Genomic DNA, 18764 nt, shown 5'->3' with positions numbered 1-18764 from the left:
CATGCGTCTAAAATTATGTAAATAAAGAAATACAGCGGAATGCACATTCGAAAGCGTAATCCTAATCCGCACATCTCTCAAGTATCATTTCCGTCGAGGAAATTTACTCGCAACTTTTTATAGTAACCTTATTGAGAAGCGGCTCTCGCTGGGCTTGCAATTACTTGAATCTGCCTACTTATTTGTAAAATATAATGGCGTATGAGACATCGGTAGGAGCCGTATGACACACCATTCTCTGTGTCAGTCGGACGCACACATAAGACAAGAAGAACCTACAGAATCAGTTTCTGAACAGCCCCCAAACTCGACGTTTGTTGTCCGAAGTTATCCAACCCACTGGGACACCAAAATAATTCTGTATCGTTTTGCAAAAGCAGCCAGGAATCCCGCCAACGATAGACGTTAGGGGTGTCGACTCAGATTTTACCTAAAGTCGGAGACAGAGAGAACAATTTATTGACATTAGATCTCGCTCTCTCTCTCTCGCTCACTATATATAAATATTATGTATAAGCTGCAAGAAACAGAAGCTAAAATATTTCGGGGTGGGGGGGAGGGGGAGGAGCGGGAACAAGCTATGTTTTAAGCAAGCATCCTAGAAAGAAAAAAAATTCTTGCAGAGCTAAATTTCACGAAGGTTTTCATTCATAAGAACAATTCGTCGTTGGTCATTGGCTGCTCTCGTCAATAACAGGTGTGTTATCCCAATGCAACAACCTCCTGCAACAGCTGTTATTACGAGCCACCCCAAAGCACTAACCTCCTTTCCCACGCTGGGGATCTGAAGCTATTCGCCACAAGGGTTCAGTGACCTAGCATAACTTCAGAGAAGACCGCTGAAAGAACCATTCGCTGCACAGAAGAAAAAAAAAACATACCTTCGTGTTCTGAGGATTATCTCGTTGAACAAGGTACAGCAAATTTCCGCTAACTCTATCGCATCGCCAGTGCAGGAAGTTAGAGCGGCGTGAGTCTTGTAATACAGCTGCTCAGATAATGAACGCGGCAGCATAGTCCGCGACGACGAATAGGTAAGAGCAACCAGACGGGCGTCCGGACTGCCACCCCATACGCGCAGGGGAAATAAGGGTTAAGGAATGAAAAGAAATAAAGTAGCGGGAGGGAGGAAGTAGCAGTGGGAACATGTACGAATGAAGGTTGTGGGTTCGATTCCCACCTGCCATAATAAGATTTTCGATCATGGCCACTTTCCTTCGCTATATCTATACTTAAATTTAAAAAAACACAGCCAGTTCGTCCTGCTTTCTTTAGGTATTCCTCTCTTCTAACTTATCAGCGGCCCAGGCCCTCCGCTGATAAGGCGGAGTACCGGAGTTTGGGTATGACGTGGAATCAACTTTGCTCAAAATTTCACCGAACTATTACCGCGGCTCGTTATTTTTTTTCGCTTCAATTAGTGGTTTCGCTGAAGTATACTTCGACCTAAACCCTCAGGGTCAAAACGCGGTGCCACCTTTGCTATAGGTTCGCCGGCAGCGAACTGCCTCCTGTCTCGTCATCGGGCGCGCTCGATAAGACTGCATTGCAATTGTCATAGCACTTGGACGAATTAAAGTAATATCTCGTACGAACAGAATGCCTGCGTTTCTTGAAGTGGGATAAGGCCGAGAGCTCACACACATTTCAATCGGCACGACAGCGACGCTCAAACGGCTCTTTCTATTTTTTTCTTTTTTTGACTGCTTCGGAAGAAGGATTATGAATGGCAGCGCTGGTTTTCCTAGGTGTTTTAGCTGCAGGTAACAAAAAGTATACGCCTTAGTGCTTAATATTTGAGCTAAAGTATCACTCAGTATCCAATAAACAGCAAGTTGCTGATAAAATCGCAGCTATAGATATGAGCAAATGCATTTCAGTGATTGTGAGAAGGCTGCTCCCCTTTTCTTCGTTTCCTTCGGCTGCACGTTTTGTTTTTTGCGCTTGTCCTCAACATATATTCGTAAGATGCGTAAGGCGAGCATCTAACGAGGCTTCTTTCACGCAAGCACAACTTGTGACCACCGATCGTCCCATCGTCGCAAAGACCGTTTCGTTATCCCGTCGACCGCTATGAATGGAGGCAGGCGCCTATAGGAAAATTAGATGTTTTTACATGAAGGAATATCTGTGAATTTCTGGTGCATATGCCATCGCTCGCCAGCAACGCGCCTCTCAGTATACTTTCGTGTGCCAGTTGTGCTGGCTCAGTGACTACACAAAGTTCGGCTACAGAGCAGAACATCGCACCGCAAAGTTCGGCTATTTGCGGAGGCTAGAAGACGATAGAAGAGGACAAACCACTAAGGGGCCGAGTATGTCTGTGACCAATCTATGACAGCAAAAACGATCAGCGCATTAATATTTTTTAACTCACTATTTGCGACCTCGTAATGTACACCCTTGCAATTTTTTAACCATATCGCGCGAGCGCCGACCGCATGACGTGTCAGTGGCCTTGCAGCGGTGAGGGGCACTCCTGAAGCGAACAGCGCAGCAGTATACATTCGAACTATAGTCCGCCTTGCACGACCGCACTTAAAGCTGCCAATCCCGCTTTCAGTCACCACTACAAGGCCGCCGACAGACCTTACGGTCGATGCTCGCGTGATATTGTTAAAAAATTGCAAGGGTGTACTTGCACGGGATGTCTTCAAGTGATCTAACCAACATAAGTGGCGCAACGGTGCTATCCCCAAGCGATTTCACAGATAGAAATGACTCGCCGCAGAGTGGCGTTATCTGCGACCATTTTAGAGCGCAGCTCTTTGGCGTCCGTTCCTGGGTTTCGCGTCGTCGTCGGCGTCGTCGTTGTCGTCCGCGTTGGCGTCGGCCTCGTAACCAGCTCGCCGACGAATCTGCTCCGCCGCCGCGCATGCGCGCTGTCGGCTCTCCGGGCGAAGGAGGATGATGGAAGGGAGGAGGAGAGACTGTGGAGGAGGGCTGGCTACACAAATGGCTCTTTGGCGTCCGTTCCTGGGTTTCGCGTCGGCGTTGTCGTCGGCCTCGTAACCAGCTCCGCCCCCCTTTCATCCCCCCAGCGCTAGCAGCGACCGACTGATACCGCTTTCGTGAGTCCGCTACCGCACTCACGAAATACGTCGTGCACTTCCTGCAACTCGCATTAACCGTCCATCGATCCACACCGATGTTAGTAGTGGGGGACTATATTGTTGACATAAAGACAAACAGCAATTTCCTAACACTTATGCGGGAGAACATCCCGTTCCTCTCGCTCGTAACGCGTCCCACGGCTGTGACAACCTCGCGAGGCACTTGTATAGATCTCGTCTTTGAGAATCAAGCATTGGTGTACCAAGTCGAACATATATCAGTCTATTTCTCCGACCACAAAGCTTCCTTCATGACTGTCAAGAACTGTTAGTGGAGTCTTTGTTAAAGGAATACGTGTGAAAAATAAAAAAAAAATTCTGTGATAGCGCATACATGTGTTGCTCGATTTCTTTGCCTCAATCTATCGAAAAGGTGAAACAGCTTATTTGCTGCGCTCAAATTTCGCATTAGGAAGTAACGTAATCGTCGGTAATTTTTTCGATGAGAGAAGAATGCAAATGCGTTCTTGCGCCGACGGATCTGATGGAGCACGCTAAAAAAAGGAAAGAAAGACCTTAAGTGGTCAAAATTTATCCGGCATCCATCACTACGTCAAGTGTCACAGCCAGATCGTGCCTTTCCAACGTAAATCGAAGTAATTTACTTGAACAGTGTAACAGTATCATGCACCAACTGGCCCAGCAAACCGCACTACTAAATTCTTTGGAGACTTATGCGCGCACAAAGACAGGACGTCGAACGAAGAAGGGACACACACCAGAATCATGTAACGTACAACCAACTCTCCCAAAACGTAACGATTCTGCACTACTAAATTTCAGTTCGCAGCAAAAGAAAACGCCGCAAAAGTTCGTAGCGTACGGAAGAAAGAAAGCAAGGAAGAAACGACGGCATCACAATTTCACTGGCCTTCGAGTGCTGCCAGACCAAGTCTTACCGGCACGTGGAAACGACGCAGCCGTGCCTTGGCTTAATTAAAGCTAGGCCACTCACCCGGTCAAGCGCGGCTTGCTGCGAGGCCGAGAGATCACCGACGTAGCCGCTCATGACTGCCGGCCCCCTGCCACACGCACCGCTCCCCGTCAAGTGGCACCGGCACCGCTGATTCCAGGCGGTTCTGACGGCCTTCGGAGCACGCTAGCGCCGAGCGAGTGAAGCGCGGATCGCGCGAATCGGGCCTCCGAGTCGCCCGCTGTGGTGCTGCTTCCGCCGCTGCTACGTACTACGAGCCAAGGTCGCGGGCGCGCTTGCCACTCGCGCTCTCCCGCCGACTCGACGCCCTCGCCCTCTCATTATCTTTTCCCCTCGAGCGCTATTCTTTGTTTCGCGCCTTTTTTTTCTGCGATGCGGAAAACGAGCGACGCGATTTAACGGAACCAGGAGGGGACCCGAGGCTCGGAACCGCGGTATTGCGTCAACTCAGTGAAGCCATATCATTGCGTTTTCCGTGGCAGAATAGCTATCCAGAAATCTTTGACCGGGGCCCAGCCCAGAAAGACAATATCGGGTACGCGGCGTGCGAGCTGTCGTGCGCGCGTTCGTTCGTGCGTGTCTGCGCGTGTGTAACAGCGCCCAGTGACTCTATAGCAAGCAGGCAGATCGCAGCGGACTTGTTCGCGGTCCGCTATCGCGTGTCTTTGTGTTATTAACCATTCCGTGCAATCGGTGACGTGTATGCATAAATCGCTGAAAACGCATGGAAACGCGAGATGGGGTTACCGTATTACAGCGAATTTAAGCATCTCCTTTTAAAAAAAAATGTGTTCTTTTTCTTTTTTTTTTCTATTTACTGAAGTGGTTATCAGAAGGTTGTCTAGTCCTTTAAATACCAGAGCCTCCGATTCAGTGCCATTATGGAGATTCTTCCATAATGGTTTTTCTTCCTTGAAACTTCTCGCCCGAAGGCAAGGTCAGCGAAACAAAACACAAACGCGCCATTCTGACAGCAGTAGATAATTTCCGATGGCTTACCAGACGCTGTCACTCTGCAGTTCAATGACTTCTTGTTCTCTTTAGTTCTTTCTTTTGTCATATTGCATCCTTCATTGCACCCATTGATTTTCTTAAAGTCACTTCTTTTCTTCCTATCTTTTCTTTTTTTCTTTCTTTCTTTCTTTCCTTCTCTCTCTCTTTATTTTTATTTTATTTATTTATTTCATATACCTCACAGGCTACAGAAGGAGTATCGCGTGAGGGGGGTGGTACAGATAACAAATGCGGAGCAAAATCATAGTTTTTGTTCCATAAGTATGAACAAAACGAGAATCAAATAATGAACAAAGAACGCGAAGTAAACAAAGATAAAAAGCAAGGAAGGTAAACGAACAGCTGTTAGCTTTTCAGTATGCGGTAAAGCAAACAACCTTAGAACAAATGCTTACATAAATAAATAACAATGAAGTTAAAAGTAACAAAACTGAACAGATATTTGTTTTTAGCTAAGTACTAGCCAAATATGCAGTGCTTTTTCTCTCTCTCTCTTTCTTTCTTTCGTTCATAGTTCTCACTTGTAGGTTACGTTTCTCAAATACCAATTCTGTATTGTTTACCGAGTACCGGGTGGCTGGCACGGTTAGAAACGACGTCAAGAGGAAATTAGGGGGTGACACCGCCTTAACGTTCCTGAATTAACTCTTTGCCCACCGTGTTGGCGTGGTGGCTTTGGCGTTGCACTGCTACGCCCGAGGGCGCGGTACCAAATCTCATTTCGGTTGGGGATAGGGGACTTGGGTAGGCAAGAGAGAGAGAGAGAGAAAAAACATTTATTAGAACCATCGAGGTGGTTGCTCTTGAGGTCGAGTGGGTGGTGTCCTCATTCCAGGACTCCACTGGCCATGGCTGCTCGACGTACTTGCTGGACGAGAGCTTCTTGTCCCGCCAGGGTATCGCCGGTCAGCTGTACCTCCCACCGCTCAAATTGCGTGCTAGGCGTCTTTAAGTGTTGAGGTTTGCCCCCGCACCCCCACGAGATGTGGAAGAGTGTAGGGCGTGTGTCGCCGCACCAGGGGCAGATGCCGCGATATGTATGTGGGAACATTTTACTGTATTTGTGTAGGTTAGGAAATGTGTTTGTCTGAATAAGTCGGAGAGCTACGGCATCTTCAGTGCTCAGCTTTCTGTGAGGCGGAGGATAAATCCTGCGGTTGAGTCGCTGGATCTCGAGTCGGTCGCAGTAATTGGACGGCAGGGGCATGAAGGTAAATGGTGGGGATTGATGAGACGATTCGTCGTGCCCCGCTCGGTTGATTAGCGCTCGAGCTAGGGCGTTCGCCCTCTCGTTCCCCTCCAGACCCGCGTGGCCCGGCGTCCACGTGATTTGATGGTATTCTTGCAGCCTCGGGCCTAGAATCTGAGCCGCCAGAAGCGGTGTTCGTCCATTGGTAAAGTTACGGCAGGCCTGTTGCGAGTCGGTAACGACATGGACTTCCCTGCCTACCCTGTCTTCTTGCTTTATTACCAGTGCCGCGGCTATGGTCTCAGCCGCAGCTGGGGTCTCTGCCCTTACGGAGGCCGCGAGGGTCAAGGAGTGGTCTCTTCCGTTCACGGCGGCTACCGCAAAGAGGCCCCCTACAGGGTACGCCGCCACGTCCACGTACGTTACGTACGGGTCACCCTTGAATTGTCGGCGCTGTCTGTCGACGCGAGCCTTGCGTCGTCCTTCATGGAGTTCATGGCTCATGTGCTTCGGTACCGGATTCGCCTTGATCTTGCCTCTGACCTCAGGCGGGAGTGATCGTTGCCCATCGAGGGCACGGAGCTCCGTTGCCGTTCCGGTCCGGTGGAGGATGGCTCTGCCCGCCGCCGTCTTCTGCAGTCTGGTCTTTTGCGAAGCCATAACCGCGTCCGACAGCTCAGCGAAGGTATTGTGGATCCCGAGGGCCGCTAACTTCTCGTTTGAGGTGGTGACAGGGAGACCCAGGGCCGTTTTGTACGCGCCTCTGATGATGGCATCGACTTGTTCTTGGTCGCGTTTGTTTAGCGAGTGATAGTGATACGGCATGCTATACGTGATTCTGCTGATCACCAGAGCCTGGACGAGGCGCAGAATATCCATGTACGATGCATTGGGCTCACATGATAGAACCCCAGGTGAGCCAAATTAATCCGGAGCCCACCTACTACGGCGTGCCTCGTAATCCTATCATGGTTTTGGCGTGCAAAACAGCAGGATTCAATTTAATTACGTTAGCTCTCTCTTACGTTAGAGAGGGCTGCTTGAGAACAACTGGCAGTAACTGGTAACCTACAGGTGACCGTTAGCTGTTATAAAAAGTGCAATTGCATTGCGTCCGACAATCTAAACAAAAAAAACATTATTTGGTTACTAGTGTAGGTTATTTCATATAGGTGTAAAATGAAGACCGAAATTCACAAATCTAGCGGGGGATTCGGGACGTTACCACTTCCGCAGTATCCTCAGGCTCTGACCACCATCTTGTTCTTAGATTATGTCGGCTGTTGTTTCGCCTTTTCTTCTTCTTGTTAATCTGAAGAAGCGCTGGCAGGATTTCGCTTCTGCAGTATATCACTCGAACTCGATTTAGTTCCCTCCCGAAGCTGTAGGGGAAAAAAGGAGAAAAAAAACGGGTATAGGCTATATCAGGGATGTAGCCACAGAGGGGGTACGTGAAACGCCTTGCACGTGCTGCAGAAGCTGCAAGGGAAATTAGGGGGGCGCCAAGGTACAGAAACACGTAACAAGTTACATGTATACAGTATTACAAAGCTTACATGGTTAACTTGTGCCACACACTGGGGCGGGGGATCGTCTTACAGTCTAATTTTGCAATCGTTCTCGCTCCTTATTCGTATTGGGTCCATCTGTTTTGCAGACGGTGTATGAGCATTGGCAAGGAAATGGTCGGGGGTATACTTGTGGCAACCGAGACGGCTAGGCACCGTCCGAGCCCGCCGCACTTGTAGGTGGTTGGGGCTCATGCGCTTGCGCTCCCCCTGGAGACGGACACATTCCGTCAGGGTCAAAGGGATTGGGTGGGTTTCCATCTGTTTTGCTGCCCGAGTATCTTCACGCCATTGCAGGACCACAGTACGTGTGGAACGCAGGGGCGCCATAGCCGAGTAAGCGTGAAATTTCTTCAACGAATCGTACACTTTGTAGATCTTCTAACTCCCGATGAGGACATGTTTCAGTTTGATGGATCGTTCATTCATTCATTCATTCATTCATTCATTCATTCATTCATTCATTCATTCATTCATTCATTCATTCATTCATTCATTCATTCATTCATTTACAATGCCCTCGAAATCAGAAAAACCATCTAAGTTTTATTCTTCTTTAAGCTGTGGCAATGACGATGCAGGGGATGACGGGATTGCCTGACGACGCAAAAGAATTTTCGTTGTGTGTCGTATATTCCGGCTGCATTCGTCGTCAGTGTAATAGAATGAACCGACGGGGCAGACAGACAAGGCAAACCTAATTTCGAGCTCTTGTCTTCCCTCGCAGCAAAGTCTAAAAAAGTGCAGTCGGCTAAGGAAGAATTATCAAGAACGCAATATTCAGCTTGGGAACAAAGCTAACCAGCTATGTCTCACAAAAATATGTTTTACGTAATCCATGTTGTGATAAAAAAAACATTTTCAAGAATTTTACGCGGAAAGCTTGCCAAAAAATTGGCCGATAGGTAAGTAGAGAATGTCTGTGGCCGGATTTATGGAGTAAGAACAGTATCGTTCAGTGATTGCTGAAAGATCATCGAAAGTATTAGGGTTGAATAGCAGATTGTACTTTTCAAGAACTTAAAGTTAACAAAGTCAGAGCCAGGCAAACACGAAGATTTGAATGAAGGGATTACTTTTGGAAACGCGTTACCGTAGTTACAGCTATCGATGGGAAGTAACGGAAGGGCGGAGGTGGGGGGTGGGGGGGGTGGGTGGAGGGTAAGTGTTTCGGAAAAAGTCATCTGAAAAATAACGTCGTTCAGTATCTCGCTACACAAGGCGGCTGGAATATCACCATAGCTATCACACAAGTTTATGGTGCCGTCGTTATCTTGGGTGATCGTGTGCAAAGACATTTTGGGTCGTTAGCAGGCGATGACGGCAAGATTCTTTGCGAGTAGTTATCTTTTGCTTGCCGTAGTGTAGCAGCGTCTGTTTTAGCGACTTTGACACATTCTGCCCCATGGTCTTCCTGAGCCGACATTTTATTACATTCGAAGAGGGAGCTTCTTTTTATTCTGTGACCGCTTCATATGTCTATTACTCCATGTTGCTCTCGAGTTTGTAGCTATTGTATGGCTAGGGACGTATTTATCCGTCAGTTATTGTACTATTTGAATAAATTTATTCCGGTTAGCTTCTACATAATGTCTGTCAAAACCTTCAAGGAATCTGTTAAGAAATGCCGCAAGTTCGGTATAATGGCATCGCAGTTACCTTTTTTATAATTTACAAGCACTTTCTGTTTATCAAAGCCCCTGGGCCGGACGATGTTGATTTCAAATGCAAGTAAAGAGCGGTCGCGAATACCAGGCAGTTACGTGATGTCAGAAGCAAAATCGGCATGAGTTGTCAGGAGAAAAGTCTAGTGCATTGGCTACTGATGGCGTAATTCTGGTGGATTGCTTAACAAGCTCTGTGAAATAGAAAAGAGAGCACGAATCTAAAAAGTCCAATGCTAACGAGCAGTAAGCGTAAATTATGGGATGGTCACCGTTTCAGCCTATATTAGACATGTTAAGATTACCGAGCAAAAGGACAGGAAGAGTACCATGGCTTGAAGACACAAAGTACGTAACGTAATGCACCTACAAAGCTTTGCGTAAAATTTGGTGGCTGGTAGCAGACAGGAAGAATTACTTTCTCATGAGCTTTTTCACAATTACCAATACAGTTTCCGAATGAGTTGTAAAAGGAATATTCTGGGATGGCAAATATTTACGTACAGCTAGTAAAACTCCGCCGTCCCGTAGTTCTCTACGGTGTTAAGAATGACGAGCCGCAATGCAAGATTGCCACCCAGTTACGACTGGGAAGCAAGACGCGCATCCCCCACTCTCCGTCGCTTCAGCTAGGATGCGTTCGATGAAGCGGGCTTTGTACTGAAACCGCCGCCATCCTCTAGACTCATCGCCGTTGTGACGGAATGAGTTCGGCGGGCGAACTATTGTGCCCAAACTCCCCAGCGCGGACCTGATCTGCTACGCGTGCGCGAGCTGCCGCGGGAAAGCCGTTTTTTGTTGCTTCCCACGCGCCGACCGGGACGCAGGACAACGAGCTACCCAGAATGGCTCCGAGCTACCTGGAACGGCTCCCCTCTGACGTCGGTTCCGGAAATTCGCCCGTGGGTGCCTTTGTGTGTGTAAACTGTCCTGCGGGGCGGCGGCGAGTTTACAATGAGTAAACGAACGTTCGCGTCACCTTGTATCGCGGGAGGACCGAGTGTTTAAAAACTGCTGTGGTGCGAATGCTCGAGACACTTTTCTTAAGCAGTCATGTTGGACTGACACTCTTTTTCTTAAGCAGTCGTGTTAGACTGATGCACTTTTCTCAAGCAGTCATGTTAGACTGATTTAAATACTGTAAATAAACCCTTATTTCTCGTTCTCGATGAGAAGCAGTTCTTCCCTTCATCAACGTCCTCAACGTGGATAAGTTGGACGACGGCATGGGCCAGCTACCTTCGAATTCATGCCGGACTCCAATCTTGACAACGGTTCACGAGCGATGGGATTGAGCCCCCAATCCTGACAACGGTCAGCTATAAAGTGAAAACTGCTGAGACGCCGTAAAAACTTCATTATCTTGAATTGTTTAGTGAAGCAACGTTTCGGTCAGGACAATCACGTCTTGTGTTGCATGTGTCAACTGCTGTTGATATGTGCTTGCGTTTCTTAGTAACGCTTCTAATGTCGCAAACAAACAAACAAACAAAAGACACGCGTGATTGATGTCCATGCCCCTCACTAATCCCTATGGAGAGACAGGTGACACATTTCGTGTCTGGGTGCTATGGTTCGCTGATCATGGAGCATGTTCGTCCGCCTTCGCCAATGACCGGTTCTAGATAAAGGGGCTGACGCATGCTCGTTAACGGTATCGGTTAAACGGTCGTATATGTATTGTTTGCTATTCGTCAGAAGTTTATCGCATGTTATCCTCAAACTTGGCTCGCCGGGCTGTCCTTTGTCAAAATCAATACGTTTCCCTCGGATTTCACGCTTAGCGGGCGAGAAGTCCTTGCTGACAGTAATAGTTTGTTCGTAAAGCCTTGACACCGAATCATTGGTACTAAAGGGGGGAAAGCGGACAATAATGAGGCGACATTAGGCAGGGTTAAAATAGGAGTCTAGAGCTTAGGGTGCTCCCACCAAGCGACCACTTTGCGTGCGCGGTCTGCTCTTCCGGGAAGGTACTTTAGAATAATGTTCCCGGCTTCCGTTAGCTGGATGGATGGATGGATGCTATGAGGGTGCCCTTTGAAACGGAGTAATGGGTTGCGCCCCTAAGGTCTTGTTCTTATTTTAGCTAACGTGCTACCAGTCGTTTTTTGTCGAGCAAAAATACACGCGAAGAATTCCAAGCATCAAACTTTCAGAACCACTACAGGGAACTTTGTTTTTTTATGCCTCCGCTGTTTGTGGTCTCGCTACTTTCCTGCCACCAAAACTCCAATCGCCTCTTACAAATCTTGATTGCGTGCATGTTTTCTTTCACCCTGTTATCCCTGAATGCAAATGCTTCAAGGAGGCCAGAGGAGCATAAACCGGCAGCTGGGTAGATATCTTCACATTCTAATAAAACATGTTTCGTCGTTTCCCTAGCTTTACGGCAGCAAGCAAATGCTTCTTCGTCCTTAAGGTACCTCGCTTTATAACTACGCGTTCTGAGGCATCCTGATCTCTCTTTGAAAAATAAGGAGCTTCCCTTTGAGTTATCATAACTTTTTTTCTCTCCTCATTCAGTTTTTCTTCTTAGGTAGTTACTTATATCAGGCTTTTTTTTCCATTACTACAACATAGTGAGATTGTCTCAGCCTCTCCGACTTTGCGTTTGACGTTCGTTACTGCCATGTTGCTTACCACACCGGTCACATAATTCCTAGTGCAAGCTTCCTGGTTCTTTTCCACCACTGTGAGTCAATATTTTTCCTATACAGATACCTGAACACTCTTGCAACCCATTTGCTTTCTTTTATATTCCCCAGTCGTTCTTCAGAATCAAGTTTAGTCTGAGCTTACCTGACTTCAAAACGCTTCCAGCCCATATCACTCTGCACAGCTTCGTTTGCAATTTTCCCGTGAGCGCCCAATGCGAGGCGTCCCACTGACCTTCGGTTGCCATCGAGCCCTTATTGTACCCTGACTTCAAGCAAACAACTGCATTTCAATATGTAAGTCCTGGAACCATTACGCCTTTCCACATCACCCGGAGCGCCTCGTACCTATTTTATCCCCATAGCGCTCTGTGTTTCATTATGGTCGCGTTTCTCTTCCCCGTTGCTATTATTATTTTTCCCTGTGTTTCCGCATATCAATTGCCTTCGTTTATCCATACAACAATGTATTTGTATTCTTTTGCCCGAGGTATTTCCTGACCCTGTATTTACACTCTGTTGACTGTTTCACTGAACGTCATAAAACCTGACTTTTCAACTACAAATTATAATCCTAAATTCTCACATTCCTGTCCACATATGTTACCCAGACGTTGTATATCACCTTGCTTGTACGCAAGCAACATAATCTCGTCCGCATAAAACAAACCTGGAAGCTGCTGCTCTACTACTGTGCCCACCTCTTTGTATAAGAGATTAAACGGGACAGTGATTCCTTCTAGCGCTATTTCCATCCTTACCATGTACATCATCAACAGCAACGAGAATAAAGGGCACCCCTGTCTCAGTCCCTTGGCGATATCAACTTTCTTCTCGCTCCTCATCCCTTCCCATTCAACGCAAACGGTATTTTCCAAGTAAATGTCCCTCAAAAGCTGTATACAATCGTTGCCTAAGCCTTCCCCTTCCAGAATATCCCTCAAAATGTTGCGGTCTAGATTGTCATACGCGCCGGTAATGTCTAAAAAAGCCACATGTAATGACACACAGCAGGCACCATGCTCGCGCTCCTCTCCACTATCTCGCCTCACTGCCAGAACACCGACCACGTGCCTATTTTCGTCAGACGATACTGCCTTATCGTGTATGCCTGCCATCAGATTACACTGCTGCAGGGAGAATCCTCCTTCCCTTGGTGCTTGGTTCAGCTACAAGTTCCACTGAGAGTACCCGGTATTCAAACGAAGGCACAACTCCCATCACCGGCTCTCGAACAACTTTCGTTGCTCTTGCTGTACGAACAATACGACGATCATACCCATAATACACTGATGGTTCAATCACCGTGGACGGATGTGCAGTATCAGTAACTTTTTCTGTGAAAGTCGCCACCTTCAAGTTCAAGACATCGCATCAGACTACAAGGGGTCATTGCCCCCTGCTCGAACCGAAGCGGCTACCCGACCACGGCCACTCGGCAAACCTGCCTTTACTTTTGAATAAAGCCAGTCGACTCTCCGTTCTCAAGCTGTCAAAACGTGTATTCCTCGCCTCCACTAAACCGAGCTCCCAACAATCTCAATGCAAATTGCTTGACATTTGGAGGCGACTGCCGCTAATTTTCAAGCGCGAACGCGCCTCGGCGGGCGATGATAACACTCGGATGTCATTGTATCCCTCTCCGTCTGTTTACTGTCGTCCTGTACTTCTTTGTCTTTCTCTGCTTTTCTTTGTTTCAGCTTTCTCGACTCTCCGTTGTGTCCGTTAACGCGCCATTTGTACCTCTTTCGCCTTCTTCCCTCTAGCGGGGAAAACAATACATTAACCTTTCGTCTGAAGGACGAATTTCCGCAGAGGTCAAGTGAAGCGGCATAATGGAGGAAGCAGCGCACTTTGCACTTGCTGGCTCAACAGCGGGTTTCTCTTTCTTATTTTTCGCTCGTCGGCACGCGTTAGAGCTTGTGTAAACACGCAGGAGGAAGGAAAGCCACGCATGCGCACAGTGTTTTATGAGCGCAGCACTGAAAAATTCGGAATAGTGCTCGCGGCTGGACCCTGATTACTGCCTAGAATTTATACCCGCAGCCTTCGGTGTATGTACACACGCCTGTGTTCAGCGAAAACTGTGTTCAGCAAAAACTTGTCCTCATTAAGCGATGGGCTTCTATTTCGTCATCGTCGCGCTTTTCGCTCACCGACGCTTGTGCGCAATTAACGATCGTAAATTGTTAGATTATAACAGGTCACTGACATTAAATAGAAGTCGCGGGCTCGACTGCTGGCGATGACTGTTTATCGCAGTGATGACGACTGTTTTCGCGTGAAACTTCCGACACGAGCCCAAGGCGCACCAGCGCATGCGCCTGGCCAAGACTCCGTGCGCTTTTTTGTCGTCTGCCGATCGTCACGAACTGCGCACGCAGTTGAGCAAGCGCCATCCTCCCCGTATGCACGACGACCCTGTCGACTTTGCGCCCGAGATCGGTTTCCGGGAAAGCGATCTCAGTAATTGTGTCTCCAGGGCTGCTTTGGTGTCCTGGAGACACTATAACTGAAAAACGTCTGAAACAACTGAAACGACGATATGATTACCGTATGATTACCGAGGATGGAATGAGGGCGACGGAAGAATGATGACGGCGCGGCGATGCCGACGTGATGACGACGGAATGACAATGCAGGTACGGCGAGAGAATGAAGACGCTGGGTCGATGCCGAAGGCATGGCAATGAACGCTGTCTTTAATTCGTTAGCATTCTTAGGGTATTTCACGCTTTTCAAGGGTTATCTATGTTTGCATCTATGTAGGTTTGTTTCTAACCGTTTTGCCGCATACCTTGTGGGTCACTGGGTAGTCCTTAGAGGGGATAGCGCATCGGGTTGCTGTGCCAAGGGAACAGCAGCCCAACTTGGTTCCCTGAATATGTGAGAATATGCGCATACGTTCCGCTCTTCGAGGAACATATTTCATGCCGATATGGTCACTGTAGATAACGGGACTGGGTAGGTATCGCTATTCGAAGAAACTCTTTGAAGCCGACTTGGAGCAGTTGGTCGGTGTCATTCGGTCTGTGCTGGTCTTCGATGAACCTCTTTAATGGCAACTTGGGTCGCTGGGTATGTGCCAGTATGCGTGCCTTGCTCTTCAATGAACGTCTTTGACGCCAACTTGGGTAAATACGTATGTGCCACTGGGAGTGTGCCGTTCTACAATGACGAAGAAGAGCCCTTAAATTTATCCGATGCTAAGCGGAGTCGAACCCAATTCGGAAGGATTCCTTAAGGACAGCGACCAGGCGCATCAGCAGGCTACGTCGCAAATACAGTGGCTACGTGTCGCTTTTCAACGAACCTTTCGCCAACTTGTGTCACAGAGTATGTGACGATGAGCGTACGGCAACCGAGGGAGCAATTCTGAGCGTTAGCCGGCACCGACGTGCCGCGCTTCTCCTCTCAGAGGCTGCGCGCGTACTTCTCGGCAATGCCACTAGATGGCGCAACGTGTCCAAAAAAAAAAGAGCGCGAGAGGAGCACCGCTGCTGCACGACGCGTTTTTCAGCGTTCGGCGTGTGTGTATGTACCTTTTCTTTATGTTTTTTAAAAATTTATTTTATTCTTCTCTCTCAATCTTACCTATCGCATCCCATTGTCCCTCCCCCAGTACAGGGTAGCCAACCGGAGATAATCAATGGTTAACCTCCCTGTCTTTCCTTTGCCTTTCTCTCTCTCTCAGCGTTCGCATGCACGGAGCGCCGTGCATTTCGGAGGCCATGCGCAGGCGTTTCGCCGGTGGCTTCTAGATGGCGCTGAGTGTTCTTAAGGACTCACAAGTAGGAGTCCCGCTGCAGCACACGCCTCATACATGACTCGTTTCGACGGTGGCAATACGTTGTGTCACTATATTGATTCAATGCAACGCATTGCCGTCGACAGTCATCGTGAGATGGGTTCCGCCACAATTTTATGTGCAAGAGCTCACGTCCCTGCTTACATACATTACCTGTCATCCCGGGCCATCTCTGTTCGCACTAGATCCGGTGCCAATTTCCATTATGTCCTGTACCGGACAATCATTCCACACAGCAACTTCATATATATATAAAGAAAACACTTTACAATAATTTGCAAAACAAAACATTTATTGGTTGACCATCAGGACGAGAAGTAGCGCATAGTACCATACTTTAGCTGTGGCTCGTTTTCCGCGTGCCGGCATCGTCTGCCAATGTCGCAAGGAAAATGCAATGAAAGAAATGCCGCGCCAGCCCCTTTCATTCCATGAAATGCTGTCAAGATAGCGCATTCACTGCCTCGAAAATAAGTGTGCGCCTGCAATTGCAGAGTACGCCAAATCAGTTCCGCGGAAGCCTGCGAAGTGGAGCAAGTTTGACGTAAACGTTTCATGAACCGAAACCCGTCAGGGCTTTCTTTTATAGTTCCGGCCTTCTTTTGGGTGGATAACAATCCTTCTATTCCAGTTGAAGAGTATGTAGGGATAATAATTATATCCTTCTTTTTCCCAAGTAATACCTTGTTTGTAATGGTATACTTTGTTTTATTATAAATGTATTTCGTGCGCTTGTCGTGCTATCGTTACATCTTCCGTTGGACAGTTCTTGATTGCGATTTCAGATGAAAATGCCACTGACGTGCGGCGTGCAAAAGTGTGAATATTAGGATACAAGCCTCTCAAATAATGCATTTAAGACAACGTCAAAATAATATACTTCCGGTGAATGTTCATGTCTACGCTCCAAAAACAGTTTAGGGCCTATATCTTTGTCCCACGACAATATAATCGTCATCTGTCTCGCTTATGTTTCCTTTCTTGAAAACTCTGCGCTTGCTACTTTTCTGTCGCGAATGCTGTCACTCAGGTAACGTACATGCTATTCGGAACCTGGAAGTAACGGGCGCACAGGGTTAAAAAAAAAAAGGTAAGGCGCGCAGTATAGATTACGATTATTTTTGTGGGGCAAAGGTACGCCCCAAGGAGTGTAGTATTTTTGAGACATCTTTGGGTGGTCATTTCGGAGCGCTCCAGAGATAGTCATCTTGTTCGAGTGGTCGAAAAAAGGGCGCTCTAACTACATTCGGTTGGTTCTTTCAGATCGCCGAAATCGGACTTGGAGCGCTCAGAAATTCTCCCACCCATGACGTCGGAGCGATTGCGAGATCCGCCCGGCTTCGGGTAACGCGAGTGACATATGCAAATTCAGTCAGCGCGCTTTTGCCGGTGTTTGCTCGGCCATTTACGCGGTTTAGGTGGTTTCGTAATCGTGCTGGGTCGTGCTTTGTGCGGCTCACGGTTATAATGGCGAAGCGGCAAGGTTTGCGATTGTTAGCGGCACCTTCAGTTCTTGACTGGAGTCGAGAGGCAAGCAGGGACAGCAACTTAATTATTGTAGTGCTGAAAACTTCCTCTGCTGATGGCGGACTGTCTCGCCAGCGACAGCCACAATGTGTACAATTATTTGCCATAAATGATGCTTTGTCACGCTAACGCATGAAAACTGAACGTCGATGTGTTGATAAAGGAGGCCACAGGTGTGCGCACGCAACAAAATTCATAACCAAGTCAGGAAAAGCTCGTGTACACGTCGCGTTTGCACCGCTATGCCTGAGTGGCCTCAGTGGGAGACTATATGTCCTCTCGCGATATTCGTACGAAACTCTGTGTGTGTGTGTGTGTTTTTTTTTCCTCCTGCGTCCACCACATCAGCTGGCAGGTGGTGGTGGCGGTACGATCTGGATCTCGTACGCCACCTCTTTGCTGCTCATCCAGCTAAAAGAATTGTCGAACTGCAGCACGTCTGCAAAGAGAAGGAACAAGCCAATTGAACATAAACTTTCTAAGAACACGATAAAGAAACAAATCAGAAGGATTTCCTAGCTAGAGTGTACGCAATAATATAAATTGAGATTGCACTAAGCCTACTCATGTTTGCGACCCCTTCATATTGGCCAAGAGTATAAATATAAGTAAGTTTCATCACGAAAAATCAATGCTTCTCAGGAAACATTAAGGAATAATGAACAGAGTTGACAAAAACACAAACATCGCAAAAAATTAAAAGAACATTTAACCTCGAAGCTTTACTTTTCTTATCTCTCTCAGCACTGAAACAAGTGTTTCTCCTATGGTCAGGGTTAATCTTTTTTCAGTGTAACCAGACTGCCTCAACTTTCGTTAAAATCAATCAACCAATCAATCAATCAATCAATCAATCAATCAATCAATCAATCAATTTTTTATGTTTATTAGACTGGCCAGGAACAATATTGAAGATCCTGATTCAGGCAAACTTGAGAGGTTACGAACAGTAATGGAGAAGAGGCATAAGCACAAACACAGACAGAGATACAAAAAGTGTTTAAGAGCATGTTTCGCATAGAAAGGAAATAAATGGACAAAAATCCAGAAATAGTAGAAGACATAAAGAAAATAAACACCTCAGCTGTGATACTCAGGAACGACACAAGAGCTTTTTTATGACGCAGCAGAAAACCAAGGATTACTATATCTCGCTGTGGAAACCCAGACACCTATGGAAGCCAAAATCTTGCGGACGCACGTATCACAATTGGGACCACGCATTGAATGTGACGTGCAATGGATTCTTCAGCAGCCACTGTGAAGCTCCTCAAGGCAAAACGGGCTGAGCCC

General features: G+C 47.4%; 2 protein-coding genes across 2 annotated transcripts in view; both read right to left on the bottom strand.

The window, feature by feature from the left end:
• LOC135913943 (SEC14-like protein 2) overlaps positions 1–4596 on the bottom strand; it is a 55410-nt gene extending 50814 nt beyond the window's left edge. Inside the window, exon 1 of the mRNA XM_065446642.2 lies at positions 4069–4596. Within this exon, the coding sequence (XP_065302714.1) occupies positions 4069–4122 (54 nt within the window). The 5' untranslated portion in view covers positions 4123–4596. The remainder of the gene's footprint in view (positions 1–4068) is intronic.
• An 11622-nt stretch (positions 4597–16218) lies between these two features.
• LOC135913945 (SEC14-like protein 2) overlaps positions 16219–18764 on the bottom strand; it is a 31580-nt gene continuing 29034 nt past the window's right edge. Inside the window, exon 11 of the mRNA XM_065446644.2 lies at positions 16219–17910. Within this exon, the coding sequence (XP_065302716.1) occupies positions 17816–17910 (95 nt within the window). The 3' untranslated portion in view covers positions 16219–17815. The remainder of the gene's footprint in view (positions 17911–18764) is intronic.

Source organism: Dermacentor albipictus, chromosome 5, assembly GCF_038994185.2.
Source record: "Dermacentor albipictus isolate Rhodes 1998 colony chromosome 5, USDA_Dalb.pri_finalv2, whole genome shotgun sequence".
NCBI classification, from domain to species: domain Eukaryota; kingdom Metazoa; phylum Arthropoda; class Arachnida; order Ixodida; family Ixodidae; genus Dermacentor; species Dermacentor albipictus.
The sequence above is the reverse complement of the archived record's forward strand: the minus strand, read 5'-3'. Positions and strand labels throughout refer to the sequence as shown.